At 43.8% G+C, this 12,292-nt stretch overlaps 1 protein-coding gene and 1 long non-coding RNA gene across 3 annotated transcripts; both read right to left on the reverse strand.

Annotated features, from left to right (window-relative positions):
- Positions 1-1,751: 1,751 nt before the first annotated feature.
- Positions 1,752-5,539, reverse strand: LOC147881073 (cation/H(+) antiporter 20-like). 2 transcript variants are annotated; one of them, XR_015540490.1, is made up of 4 exons: positions 4,972-5,539; positions 3,531-4,532; positions 1,968-3,419; positions 1,752-1,920 (listed from the first exon to the last, which is right to left on the reverse strand). XR_015540490.1 is itself a non-coding variant. In XM_087370211.1 (3 exons), the coding sequence occupies exons 1-3, from the start codon at positions 5,158-5,160 to the stop codon at positions 2,172-2,174; spliced, it is 2,439 nt and encodes an 812-aa protein (XP_087226337.1). In that variant the 5' UTR covers positions 5,161-5,539; the 3' UTR covers positions 1,752-2,171. The 2 variants fall into 2 exon arrangements, 1 of the variants encoding a protein (XP_087226337.1); XM_087370211.1 differs by having other exon boundaries at positions 1,752-3,419.
- Positions 5,540-7,115, reverse strand: LOC147881074 (uncharacterized). The gene is made up of 3 exons (XR_015540491.1): positions 6,874-7,115; positions 5,676-5,846; positions 5,540-5,640 (listed from the first exon to the last, which is right to left on the reverse strand). It is a non-coding gene; the product is annotated as an uncharacterized LOC147881074 (long non-coding RNA).
- Between the last annotated feature and the right edge of the window lie 5,177 nt (positions 7,116-12,292).

Here is a 12,292-nt window from a genome sequence, read left to right on the forward strand (position 1 = left end):
CCAACTTCTTTCTCGTCTTAAAAGTCGTTACTTACAGTACCTATTTTGAAGGTGTTAAATTTACAAGCATTTGTAACGGGCAGTTAGGAGATCTAACTTAACTATATTTTAGCATTTAAAATGCTAATGGTAATGTGGACACTCCGTTAAGAGCACTAACTAGTGCTCCCTAACTGGTTAACATCACAAAATCTGATGGATTTAGCAGTGTTAATAGGCGAACCAAAGATTTCGGCTACTCTCAGCCAATGAAGGCCGTCAGAGATCGGACAAAAATCCCAGAAAGTTCACGAGACGAAATCCACTTCACGATGGCTTCTTCTCGTGCAATTCTCCTATACGGGAGCCTTCATTGTCTCCGGACTTCCATGAATGATGCAGGAATGCACTCTCGATCATGCAAACAGGAAAATCTAGGACTTTGAGCTGGGCATAGCGGGAATGCTCTCAAAGAGGAAGTTCCCCCGGGACGCCATGCGAGCGCAAATGCCAGTAAAAGCGAAAAAAGCGTAAGGCCACATACGTTCCCACTCGTAGCTCTGTTGAATGCGGTGCCAAAGTGAAGCATTGAAAAGCACCCTTGGAGACGAAAAAATGGGCAAAGCCGCCGGGGGCATGTGCATTTTGCGGCGAAATCGAAGCTAAAATGCTCGAGTCTGCGCTCTATGGCTGTGCGAACCGACAATAGACGTCAGATACTGTTATCCGAATGTGGGTTCCTTTAATCTATAAAGGAGTTGGATCGCCGATGGCTGCAAGCACAGGGTGGATGTGGAGGACGTGGGAAGAACATGGCAATCTGCTGTTGAGGCATCATCAGCAGAAACACGACAACATTATCCGACTCACAAGTCCATCCAAAAGACAAAGCGTGGTCGCCCATGAGAATGTTCTTAACGCCCATTAAGGCCAAATCCCACTCCCGGGTTCCCCTCCACCAAACAGGGGTGATGATACAGGAAATACAATAAGAAAATCAAGTCCACAGGTAGCTGATTTTGCCAGGTTTGATGGATTACCACCAGGCAGAAGAGCACTCGGCATCACCTTGCTCAACCACACACTGGGTAGTTTCTTGCTCCAAGGTTTATCCTCAGACTGCAATAGTGCTTGCGTTGCCCATCAGCATCTTATTATAATACCTCTCTCCCTGCGACAAAGTCCAGAGCATCTCCACCACATTGTCATAACGTCACATAGGATATGCTCAGTAAAACTATCTGAGGTATCTCATAACCTATGAAAGGATAGCTGTTGTGCCTTCTTGTGAGATTATTTATAGAGAACATGACGAAGATGTCTCCATGAGGACAAGGCAGCAGAGCCAAGCCTGCTCTCAAGACAAAACCGGCATTCGGATTGTTATTAACAGAGAATATGACTAAGATGCAACATTATTAACAGTCTCTTTTAGAACTTAGAAGGCGACCAAAATTGAGAGTTGATCTTTGAGCAACCAAGAGCAAGCGTGTCTTAGCAGTTGAGGGCAAGAAAGGTGCACATCATCGTACATACGATTATTGGAATTTCATGTCATATCATCTCTTTGCAAACAAAGAAAAAGAGAAGAAAACTGTGTATCATCATCAAAGGACAGACAAGATAAATTTCATGCATGTGGCCTGCCGTGAGAGAGAGAGAGAGAGAGCGAGACAGACAGAAAGTGCTCAATCCTAGTACACAAAGAACAGAAAAAGAAACCTGTGAATGATCACGAGACAGAAAAGCGTAAAAAATTGTAGGTGCTCAGACTCATAGCTGGAATTGTAAATACGGCGCAAAGCGCAACTGTGAGTATAGTATTAAGATACACAATTATTCAACAGCAACCAGACCCCAAAATGAATTCACTCAGCCTTAATCGAGTGTTCATAGGAGCAAGGAGATGAGGAACATAATGGAGAGCTAGCAATATATTTGCTATAAAGAGTGTGAAGCAAGGCTTCATTGCACTAATAAAGTACAACAAAAAGGGCATGTTAACTACAATTACACAGACTGTAAACTGGTTCTTTGTATGGTAAGAACTATATGAAATTTTGAACTCATCCATGGCTGTCAAGGAAGATGTTTTTCAGGGTCTGAAGGTTAACATTGATTGCTCTCCTGAGACCCCCCTACGTTTCTGTATGGCATCTCTTTTGCTTTGCAAACATGATGATTTGTTTCAATTACGAGGTTTCCATTTCAGTTTCCAGCGAACAGGCTGCACCAATTGGCAAGTTTGCATCATGCTGTTGAATCACCAGAATTGAAGCCTTCATCTCCCCGCCAGCATTCGCAAGAGCATCGCCAATCGGACCTAGCTCTGAATTTTCTGCATGCTTCTCTGCGAGATTGCAGTAGGAACGCACCCCGCGCCCGACCAGAAACAGGGAGAAATCGCTTGCTTTGGCTATGGTGACTACTGCCTCTACCGGATTGCGATTTGTGTGCTCTTCGTAGAAGATGGACTGCCAAGCGTCGTCCATCTTGCCCGAGAATTCCTTCACCGCAGCCAAGCTTTGCTCGTCCAGCGTCTTCTCTTGCTGTGGATTTGCGGCTTGCCCCTTTGCATGCGGCGTTCTTGGCGACGTCTTTACGGCTGGTGATCCGTCGAAGTGCGCATTGCCGAGGGTTATCACAAAACTGGTTTCCTCCTCGCCAGGTAAAAATCGGAGCACCCAGAGCTTCACGTTGGGATGCTTGGCGAGGCGACAAGCGAACGCAAGAGCCTCACGATCATCGGGACCTCCGAAGAAGAGCACCGCGACCTTGTGAGCAGTGCTGGTTGCTGAGAGCTGAGCGGAACCCCACAGACCTTTATCGACCAGAATTCCCACAGAGCAGGGAGCATGGTGCAACACCTTCTGGTTCACCGTTCGGAAACCTGAACTGATGTACTCGATTGTTCCATCTTCTCGCTGGTAGAAGTTGAAGGGCAAGATGATGATCGTTGCTCGCTTCTCATCCGCCATGCTGCAAATGTCTTCGTGCATGTCCGCGAGCTCTGAGATCACGCTCTGCATCCGCATAGGTACCTTCGCCAGTCGCCCGTAAGCTTCGAACGCCACAAAAATGTTGTCCTCATTGGAGGAAGGTTGATGCCCCTCGCGCCTCGCTTTACTGAGGGTCATGATCGCGGAAGAAGTTCTCTCTGAGAATTCGATCAGATGCATTGCAAAGAGCTTCAAGGGGCGCCTCTTGGTGCCCCTGCATGCATCCACCAGATTGAGCGTGGCGGGTATGTTCTTGGTTCCGTGCACGCAAGCCAGAATTCGAAGCTCATCCTTCTTGCTGCGGCTTCCTTCCAGCTTGCGATTGACATAAGGGACAGGATTCCTCGCCGGTTTGTACAACGCCATGACAGCAGGCGTCGTGAGGAACATCAAGACGAGGCACATGAGGACCAGAATGGCAAAGTCCTGGTCGTTGAAGACCTGTGAACAAGCAGCACATCACCAATCAAACCACAGCGCGAGCTGTGTAAATCGTAAAATGCCAATCGACACAAACGAGAGCAAGAACTTTGAAGAATCATCACTCCTTACCCCCAGATCCTTTCCGATGTTCAAGACTATGAGCTCCACCAAACCCTTCGTGTTCATCAGGAATCCGCACGCCAATGCTGTTCGCATCTGCATTTTCAGCGACAATGCAACCACTACCGTGGCAGAGATCTTTCCTACGCCGGCTGTTAGAATCAGAAGAATCAGAAACCCGAAGGATTTGGCACTGTTTATGCTTCCAAGGTTCGTCTTCAGCCCACTGGATGCGAAGAAAAGGGGCAGCATCAGCACAGTGATAAAGTCCTCAATCTTCTCGATGAGCTTCTGCGCGAAGGTTCCTTCCTTAGGCACGATGAGTCCAAACACAAACGCACCGAAAAGGGGGTGAATGCCGATTGCATCGGTGGTGAATCCTGCAATCAACACTCCCACCATCGTAATGCAGACATAGATCTCACTCATAGTTTGCTCGCCGGCAGCGCGATGAGCGATCCATTCCATGAGCCTTCTTGTCACGAGCAGCATGAAAACAACATAACCAACACCGCAAAGGAGGACATAGATAGGAACGGCCGGGCTGGAGCTTGGGCCTGAGATGGCAACGCCTACGGCAAGGAGAATCCATGCACAAACATCGTTGAGAGCAGCGGCAGGGATGACCATCTTGCCCAATTCCGTTGTGAGGAGTTTGCGCTCGGCCATAATACGGACGAGCACTGGGAAGGCAGTGATGGAGATGGGAACACCGACGAAGACGACCAAGGGAGCAAACTTAGCTCCGGCGGAGATGGAGTCATGCATAAGGCTGGCCACTCCGATCCCTCCTATGAAAGGCACGGCGATGCCGGAGAGAGCAAGGAGGAGAGCAGTTCTTCCACTCTTCCGGATTTCGTTCAAATCGAGCTCCAGGCCAATCATGAACAAGAAGAAGAGTAAACCCAAGGTTGCGATCGACTCGAGCAGGGTGAGGCTCTCTTTGGGGAAGACGGCGTTTAGGTAGGCTGTTTGGCGCCCCAGTCCAGAAGGGCCAAGAAGCACTCCACCCTGCAAACGATCGACTTAGAGATCAGACCTTGAGCATCAGGCAATTCAACAATCTTCGCTACTTCAATTGTGAGATCAGAAGTTGCGCAAGTATTGAAAGCATCATCAGACATGAGAATTCAGCAATCTCTGCTGCATCAACGGAGAGATCAGCAGTGAAACAGACTTCAACAATTTTAGCGAATCTCGGCTGCATCAACTGGAAGATCAGAACTCGATCAGCAGCGTTGCAAGCATCACAGAATTTCTCGCTGCGTTTAGAGCATGATTCGTTTGAGCTTCAAAGAATTGATCAACAAAATCGCGTTGAACAAAATCCGTAAAGCCATAGGAGCACGAAACACCACGGGATAGCAGAATTGAAATAGAATGATGAGAACACGGATTGGGTTGTTGCATGATGAAAGTCCAGGAAAGGAAAGGAGGAAGAGATACTTACGATGATTTCTGCGAGGACACGAGGCTGGCGGAAGGGTTTGAAGAGGAGGGCGAGGGAGCGAGTGACGGCAAGGACGAGGGAGACTTGGATGATGAGGAGGGGCAATGCAAATTTGATGGGGTTATCACCTTGAAACAGGCCATTGGAGACAGCCTGACGAACAGGGAAGCAGGTGGAGTTTACAGCCATTCTGAGAGAGATGATGATGCAGGGAAAGCCCAAAAATACCCACAAAATGCCCAACCGCAACCAGATTGAATATAACTCAACGGCAAAGCCCAATCCTGCGCAAAAATACCCTCAAAATAGCCCAATCGCAAGCCGATTGATTGATTCAACAGCTCCAAGGCAAACCCCAAAAATACCCAATTGCAAACCAATCAATGGATAAAATTTTCCATTATGGTGCAGAAGATAAGGGAAGAAGACGAAGCAGCAGCATCCATTTGCCTAGATTTCATCTATGGCGCGCTCAGCATATATAAAGCACATTCAGTGTCAGCTTTTTGGTTGATCAATGAATCTGGGCCATCCAAACTGCTCAATTAGCGGACAGGAAAGCTGAGGGCTCATGCATGGACTTTAAAACCAAAAGGCGAAATTTATCAGCAACCGCTAAAAAGCTCTCTCTATAAACTGTGTGAGAGAAGGAAAGAGAGAAAAGGCCTGCTCATGTCTTTCTAAGGAGAAGAAGGACACGGTACTCAACCTTTCCTGGCCGATCTAAGAAAATCTAAGCTCTTATTGAGATTAAATCACTCTTAAGGGCTTGTTCACTATGGAAATTAAACCACCCAGCAAGCATCTGGAGCTTCGGCCGAGCTGGAAAGCAAACCCTTGATGGACACAAGATAACTCCAAGATATACGACCCCCCTGCCAGCAAGCACAATACAACCAATTTCTTTACATCAGTATTTTGTCCACCGTCCTATCTTTTGTTTTCACCTCATTAGCTCCTATCCCCCCCCCCCCCCCCCTTTCTTTTCCCAACCTTAAATTTTGCATCTCAATGGTTTCGCCCATTCTTACACTAACTTACCCTGTTTTTTTTAAAAGACATTTTAGCAGACGCACAATACACTAGTCTGTTTCCCTCCGGTTTTTGCAATCTCAAACGCTATCGTTTTGTCCGTCTTTACACTAAATTACCCAAAATCTTAGCCTGTATGTTAAAGGTTTCTCCATCTCAACGCTATGGTTTTGCCTACGTTTACACTAAATTACCCAAAATCTTAGCCTGTGTTTTGAACGACACTTCTGCAGACAAAATACACCAACGGGGCGATTTGTCCCAACCTGCTCAAACACACAGAGGGCGGTTTTTTCTTGCACTCTTTCTGCCTCTACAATTCTGGTTTTATCGCCATACATTATTTGTTCACAGTATCGTTCATTGCCCTTCTGTTCCTAATTTGTTGACCCCTATTGCAAGACGACACACACTCTTCAACAGCTGTTCTCTCGAGTCCCTTCTGTCTTTTTCTCTCCCTCCCCCAACGCGGTGTTCTTTATACCGGCGGCCGGCCTTCAACTTCATTCCTACATCGACCATGTGTTCTCCCATCCATGAAATTCGAAAGATTCATTTCCACACCGACCATGCGTTCTCGCATCCTCACCCCTTCGACTCATTTCACATCGGCTCTCCCACGCAACTCACTTCAACCATGTATTCCCTCCGCCCAATGGATTGCGTCCAGCTCTCTTTCCCTTTCCCAACCGACTATCGCTAATTCTATCGACCCCGTCCAGACGTACCGGCGTTTCTTGAGTATTCCCAGGGACCTACTTACCTTCGCGCGCGCGCGCTCTCTCTCTCTCTCTCTCTCTCTCTCTCTCCCTCCGCAATCTACTTCTCATCCAAAGACAGAGCGCCGCCGTATTTGTGGAATGAGCGTACAGTTCAGGAAGCCGCTGTGCTACCGCAAGGGCAGCAGCACGAAGCTACGAACGCAAGAGAGGCCGTCGAAGCGAGAAGCAAGTGTCTCCAGGCGAAAATTGAGCTGATCAAGAGAGAGGCGAGTACTGCAACTGTTTGTTGGGTGAGTTGTGACAAGCTCCAGTCCTCTCAAGGTAGGTGACGGAGTGTTAAGAGGGTGGCAGACATATAGTCGAGCAAAAGAGGTCTTTCACATCGCTAGCAACAGGACGAAAGACCTCCACGTGGAAAATTCGAATGCTGCACCACGTCATAGACACTATCCACGTAAGGATCCACGTGGATTGCCTCTTTTGTGCAATTTTCCACTCATGGTCATTGTGGAAGGAGCATCGGCCATCTATGAATTTGGGTGTTGCTCCCCACCAACCTTTGTAAAAGCATTGAATTATTCCGTAGGGATGACAGGTGGCACAAGATGGTGACTCACAATCAGCACGTGTGAAACTATTTGGCGCCCTCGCAGTGCAAGATTGGATCAATGAAAAATGTGTGGATTCAATCTCGCACCCAACTGATCGAAAGGCCCGTTCACTAAGGTTCATGGGAACCAATCAGTGTTAGCACCCGCACCCAAATGCGTGCATCTGCGTTGCGGGGAAACAAGCCCTTGAGACACTAAAAGCTTGAGTGTGTTGTTCAATGACCAAATGAAAGCGTAGGAACAATTTTACATGGCATTGGCATGATTTATGGCCAAGATGCAAAGCATCTTCTCATGAGGCCTGGTGAATGGGAAGCATGTGGTTTTGGAGAATAAAACTCTCACACCCCTCACCTACCATGATGGAATAATTTTATCTCGAAAAAGACGTCACATGTCCTCAAAATCCTTGGTCAATCCCCTCCCCTCCCTCCTTCCTTTGAATAGCCATGCCCTCCTCTGCCTCTTTTATCTTGTCGAAAAGCCTCCCATTCCTCCTCAACCTCTTCTCAGTCCCTTCTTCCTTAGCCTCTCTCTCCCACATGGCTCCCCCTCTTCTTGCTCAACCTCTCCTCTTCCATTTGGGTCCCCCCTTCCTCTGTGGATAAGGTGTGGGTGCATGGGTGTGCCTGTATAGCAAGGGGGTGAGAAGTTAGGGTCCTTGTAGGTGTAGTGCATCTAAAACTTGAAGTGCAATGCACTTTATTGGACTTTGATTGGCATTATGAATCCAAAGTTTTAAAATTTTGACCTTGCTAGGTCTTATGGGCTCATCAAGTCTCAATGTAATTTTTGCATCAGGGACTGAAATCAAGATGGAATCTCTGTCTTTTGATACATCCATTTCTTTTGTCCGCATTCTAGGATTATTTATTTGGCTACTCATCCCCCTTGGCACCTTTTTCCATCCACCTGCCTCTTCTCCAATAATCCTTCTTATTGGTTTTCTCAGACGATAGCCGTCCTCGTAGCCTCGTGGATTTCATCACCACATTGGTTTGACACTACACAATGGATGCCTTAGACTACTTCCTTAACATCAAGAGGAAGCGGATGAAAATTGATGAAGCGGAAGAAAGCCCTCTAGTTACTATTGCCCTGGGATCGCAAAGAAGCAGGTGAAAAAGATGAACAAGAAGGAAAGCCTCTACTTTTGCTGCTTCTCTTTTAAGGTCTATATCACACTTTCAGATGTAGCTCTTTGTATGTCTAAGGTTGCTCATTTGTATAGTTTAAGGGATGTCTTGCAATCCTTTTATGTATTAGCTTTTTTTGAAATTTATTATTTATTAACACTTTGCACATTCTCTTCAACGATATCAATGCCACCCATTCGCACAATAATTAGGCTAGACAAAACTAGAAAGAATTAAGCTTTGCCAAGGTGAATATTCGCTCATACCTATTTATTATTAGATTGTGTGACTGAATTTATTTGGCAAGGCGATCCATGCTCTCTTTCGAATAGTCGCATTCATGCCATGATTCATTAACAATTCCATGGGCACCACCATTAGAGAAGAAACCGTTGAGATTCATCTCTACAATCATTGAGAAAAGCCAATAACATATCCTCGAATCTCCCCTGACTAGTTTTTGGGAGTAAGGGGTCTCTACCATGTGATAGTTATATAAGGGTCCCCTTAAGGGCCCCTCTACCACATTAATGTGAACAAAGCAAATATTCTTTATAATACAAAGATCTCATGGTAGATTTTGCATTTTTATTCAAACGCTGCCTCTACAAACACAAAAAGTATTGAGCACACACCATGTCAAAGCACACATTTATTTACAATGTAACACATCGCTAAATTAATCATGAACTTGAATGTCTTGTTCTATTAGAGTACTCTATGAATAATTTAATGTTGTGTTTTTCGTAAGGGAAATTGTTCATTTGTTATTTCAATGGAAAATTAATACTATTTTCTAGGTTGCATCAATATCACATAAATGCATCTCTCTCTCTCTCTCTCTCTCTCTCTCACACACACACACACACACACACACACAAAGTTTCATCCTATCGTTGTCATCTCTCCAAGCTATAAGTTTTTCTATAGTCATAAATTTGTCTAGTTGATCCTTCTTATTAATTACAATGTTGTTAGCTTTTCACAGTCTCTATATTTGTAAGGGGAACAGAAGAACTTGGTAAGTTTGATAAGAAAATATTCAGTCTTACTTTTAGCTTTTTAATCTAGGTTATGCACATTATAATCTCTAAAACAAGAATATACATCTTAAAGAGCATTGAAAACTTTTCTCCTATTTACACTAACTGCATGGTTTTTATACTATGAAGGGGCACCTCATAGGATCTTTGGAGCGCCAGCGCTACTACACCAAGCTCTTGGAAATTGGAAGCCATGCATGCCACTTATTAAGAAGAACTCTTATTCAAATAGCATGAGAAAGATTTTCGATAAAAGGGCTTCTAAGGCAGATTCTAATAGTCTTTTGTCTTATTACCCTTTCTAGAGTTCTAAAAGTTATTACATAACAAGATTTGAAATTAACATTTCAACTTTCCTTAGGCATAGAAGCCTCTCTCTCTCTCTCTCTCTCTCTCAATCTTTGTATATCTCCACCACATTTTCTAGCATGTCTTCTCATTGTGCAAAATTGCACATTCCTCTTTCTTATTATCAGATTATTTGAATTGGACACCCCTTGTTAAATATTTTCTTTGTCATGTTCTTCGCATATGTTTTTCAAACAATTAGTAGTTAAAGAGTGATAGGACCAATTGTACCCTTTAACCTTAAGTTATTTAATATACCTTTTTCATAGAAAATAGGAACATCACTTTTAATTTTTTGTACACTTATGTGGCCAGTATACTAGCATGAACAATTCTAATATATGTGCATGTGACCTGAAACAACCACACTGACATTTGAATGTGAACTTATTCTTTGTTATTTGATTCAAATTTTGTACATGCTTCTTAGAATCCATCAACATGGAAGCTATGATGTCATCGTACCTAAATCATTTTTGTAAGATAAGGGAAGTATGAAAAATATATTCAGCAAGGTAGTTGTCACCTTTGCAAAATTCCTAAAGATTTGATTCTTGTTTTTAAGAAATTTTGAAATAAATTTAGTCAATGATAGGATTTCCTTTCCACACATGGAAGCACTTTGAACCAATACTCTCTCTCTCTCTCTCTCTCTAAGTTACTTGATGATATGTTTTAACTCTCCCTTGGAAGATGCAACCTTGCATTGATGATCCCACACTAAATTTTAGTTCTTGTCATCATCTATTTGTTATTTTATGCATGCCATGAGGTGTGTTTGTCTGTGTGTGTTGTTGGAAATGGGATAACCCCCTTGGGTGCCCCCTTGTGTGGTTTGTGGCTAATGGCAAAAAATGTCGTATATGGTCTCATGAAGGCGCTCAGTGATATGGACTACTAATCCCGTAGGCAATGTGGGAGATTGATGGGCCTTGCATATAATAGGAGGTACAAACCCTCCCTCTTATCCCTCAAGGGACCTTTTGGGAGAGAGAGAGAGAGGCTATAGCATGGCTATGGGGATGGGGTGTGGGATCCCTACACCCGGCACTGCCCCGGTTGACATGTGGTGCACTCCGTGGACTCCAACATGTGTGTGTGTGTGTGTGTGTGTGTGTGTGTGTCTTGGGGGGTGCACCACTAAGAAATATTCCTAGGTATAACGTGCGTTCAAGGGGTATTAAAAAAACCCCTCAACTAATTCTTTTTTCCCAATAAAACAACCCCTCTTTACTTATGAACTAACATATTTTTTTACAAGTTTAATTAAAAACCCCCTCCTGTTATTGTAAACATGTTAAAAATTTTCCAAAAGTGGAATTAAAATACCCCTCCTTTTGAATGCATGTGGTACACTAAAATTTTGGGAGGTGAACCCCTCGAGGGGTGTGTGTGTGTGTGTGTGTATGTGTGTATGTGTGTGTGTGAACACACACACACACCCCTTCACACATACACACACACACACACACACACACACACACACCACACACACACACACATACACACACACACACAAGCATAGAGAGAGAGAGAGAGAGAGAGAGAGAGAGAGAGAGAGAGAGGTCTCCTTGTGATATATAGCCTTGAGGGACAAGGTGATGAAGCTAGCAATAAGAAAATTTAGGGAATGAAACATGATCTTAAATCTATGAAATCCCTCTAATGCACTAAGAATTGCTTAGAAAGGACTTGGACCTTTTAGTTTCTAGGTAGAAATGCTTGAAGAATATTTAGTTTCCCTTCTTGTAGTATAACATAGTTCTTATCGGGCAGTTTCCATGAGTCTCTTTCAAATTTGTTATATATAATAGAATGGGCTAATAACACCAAGATTTCTCTATGATCTCCTCTTAATTTTCAAGGGGGTGTTATTGCTTCCATCAAGCTTCTATCCCCCTTCTGTCTTAAGGGAGTGACTTGTATCCTCCTTGTATCACCCTATGTCTTCTTCTACTAAGCAATATTTGCCCTCACCTTGAAAATTTTAGTGCTTTTATCTTTTTCAATTATAGAGTAGAAATTTTTTTCCCTTGCTCTAATAATCCATCTCATGATTAGTATATCCTATTTTGGTTATTTTTTATTTGTTTGGTTTGCTATGACAAATATAGTGTTAATTATGGTTGAACTATTTTGGGTCTCTCCTTATTACTATGGTTGAACTATTTCGGGTCTCTCCTTATTACTATGATTTGGTTCTAGAATTTTGTCAAATCTATTATGCTTATCGTGAAGATAGTTTGGGCTAGTGATGATGGTTATTTGCTAGCTATTATTGCTTACAATAGGTATTGTCATATACTATTATATGCTAGGATTTATTGCCATACGATATCATGTATTGCCATGTACAAGCATCTAATATTATCGGCTAGAATCTCCTAGCATATCCTATCATTTCATATCATATACCATCATCTTCTATC

Source organism: Dipteris shenzhenensis, chromosome 31 (assembly GCF_047967505.1).
Source record: "Dipteris shenzhenensis isolate YYH24624 ecotype China chromosome 31, Dip_SZ_1.0, whole genome shotgun sequence".
Taxonomy (NCBI): Eukaryota; Viridiplantae; Streptophyta; class Polypodiopsida; order Gleicheniales; family Dipteridaceae; genus Dipteris; species Dipteris shenzhenensis.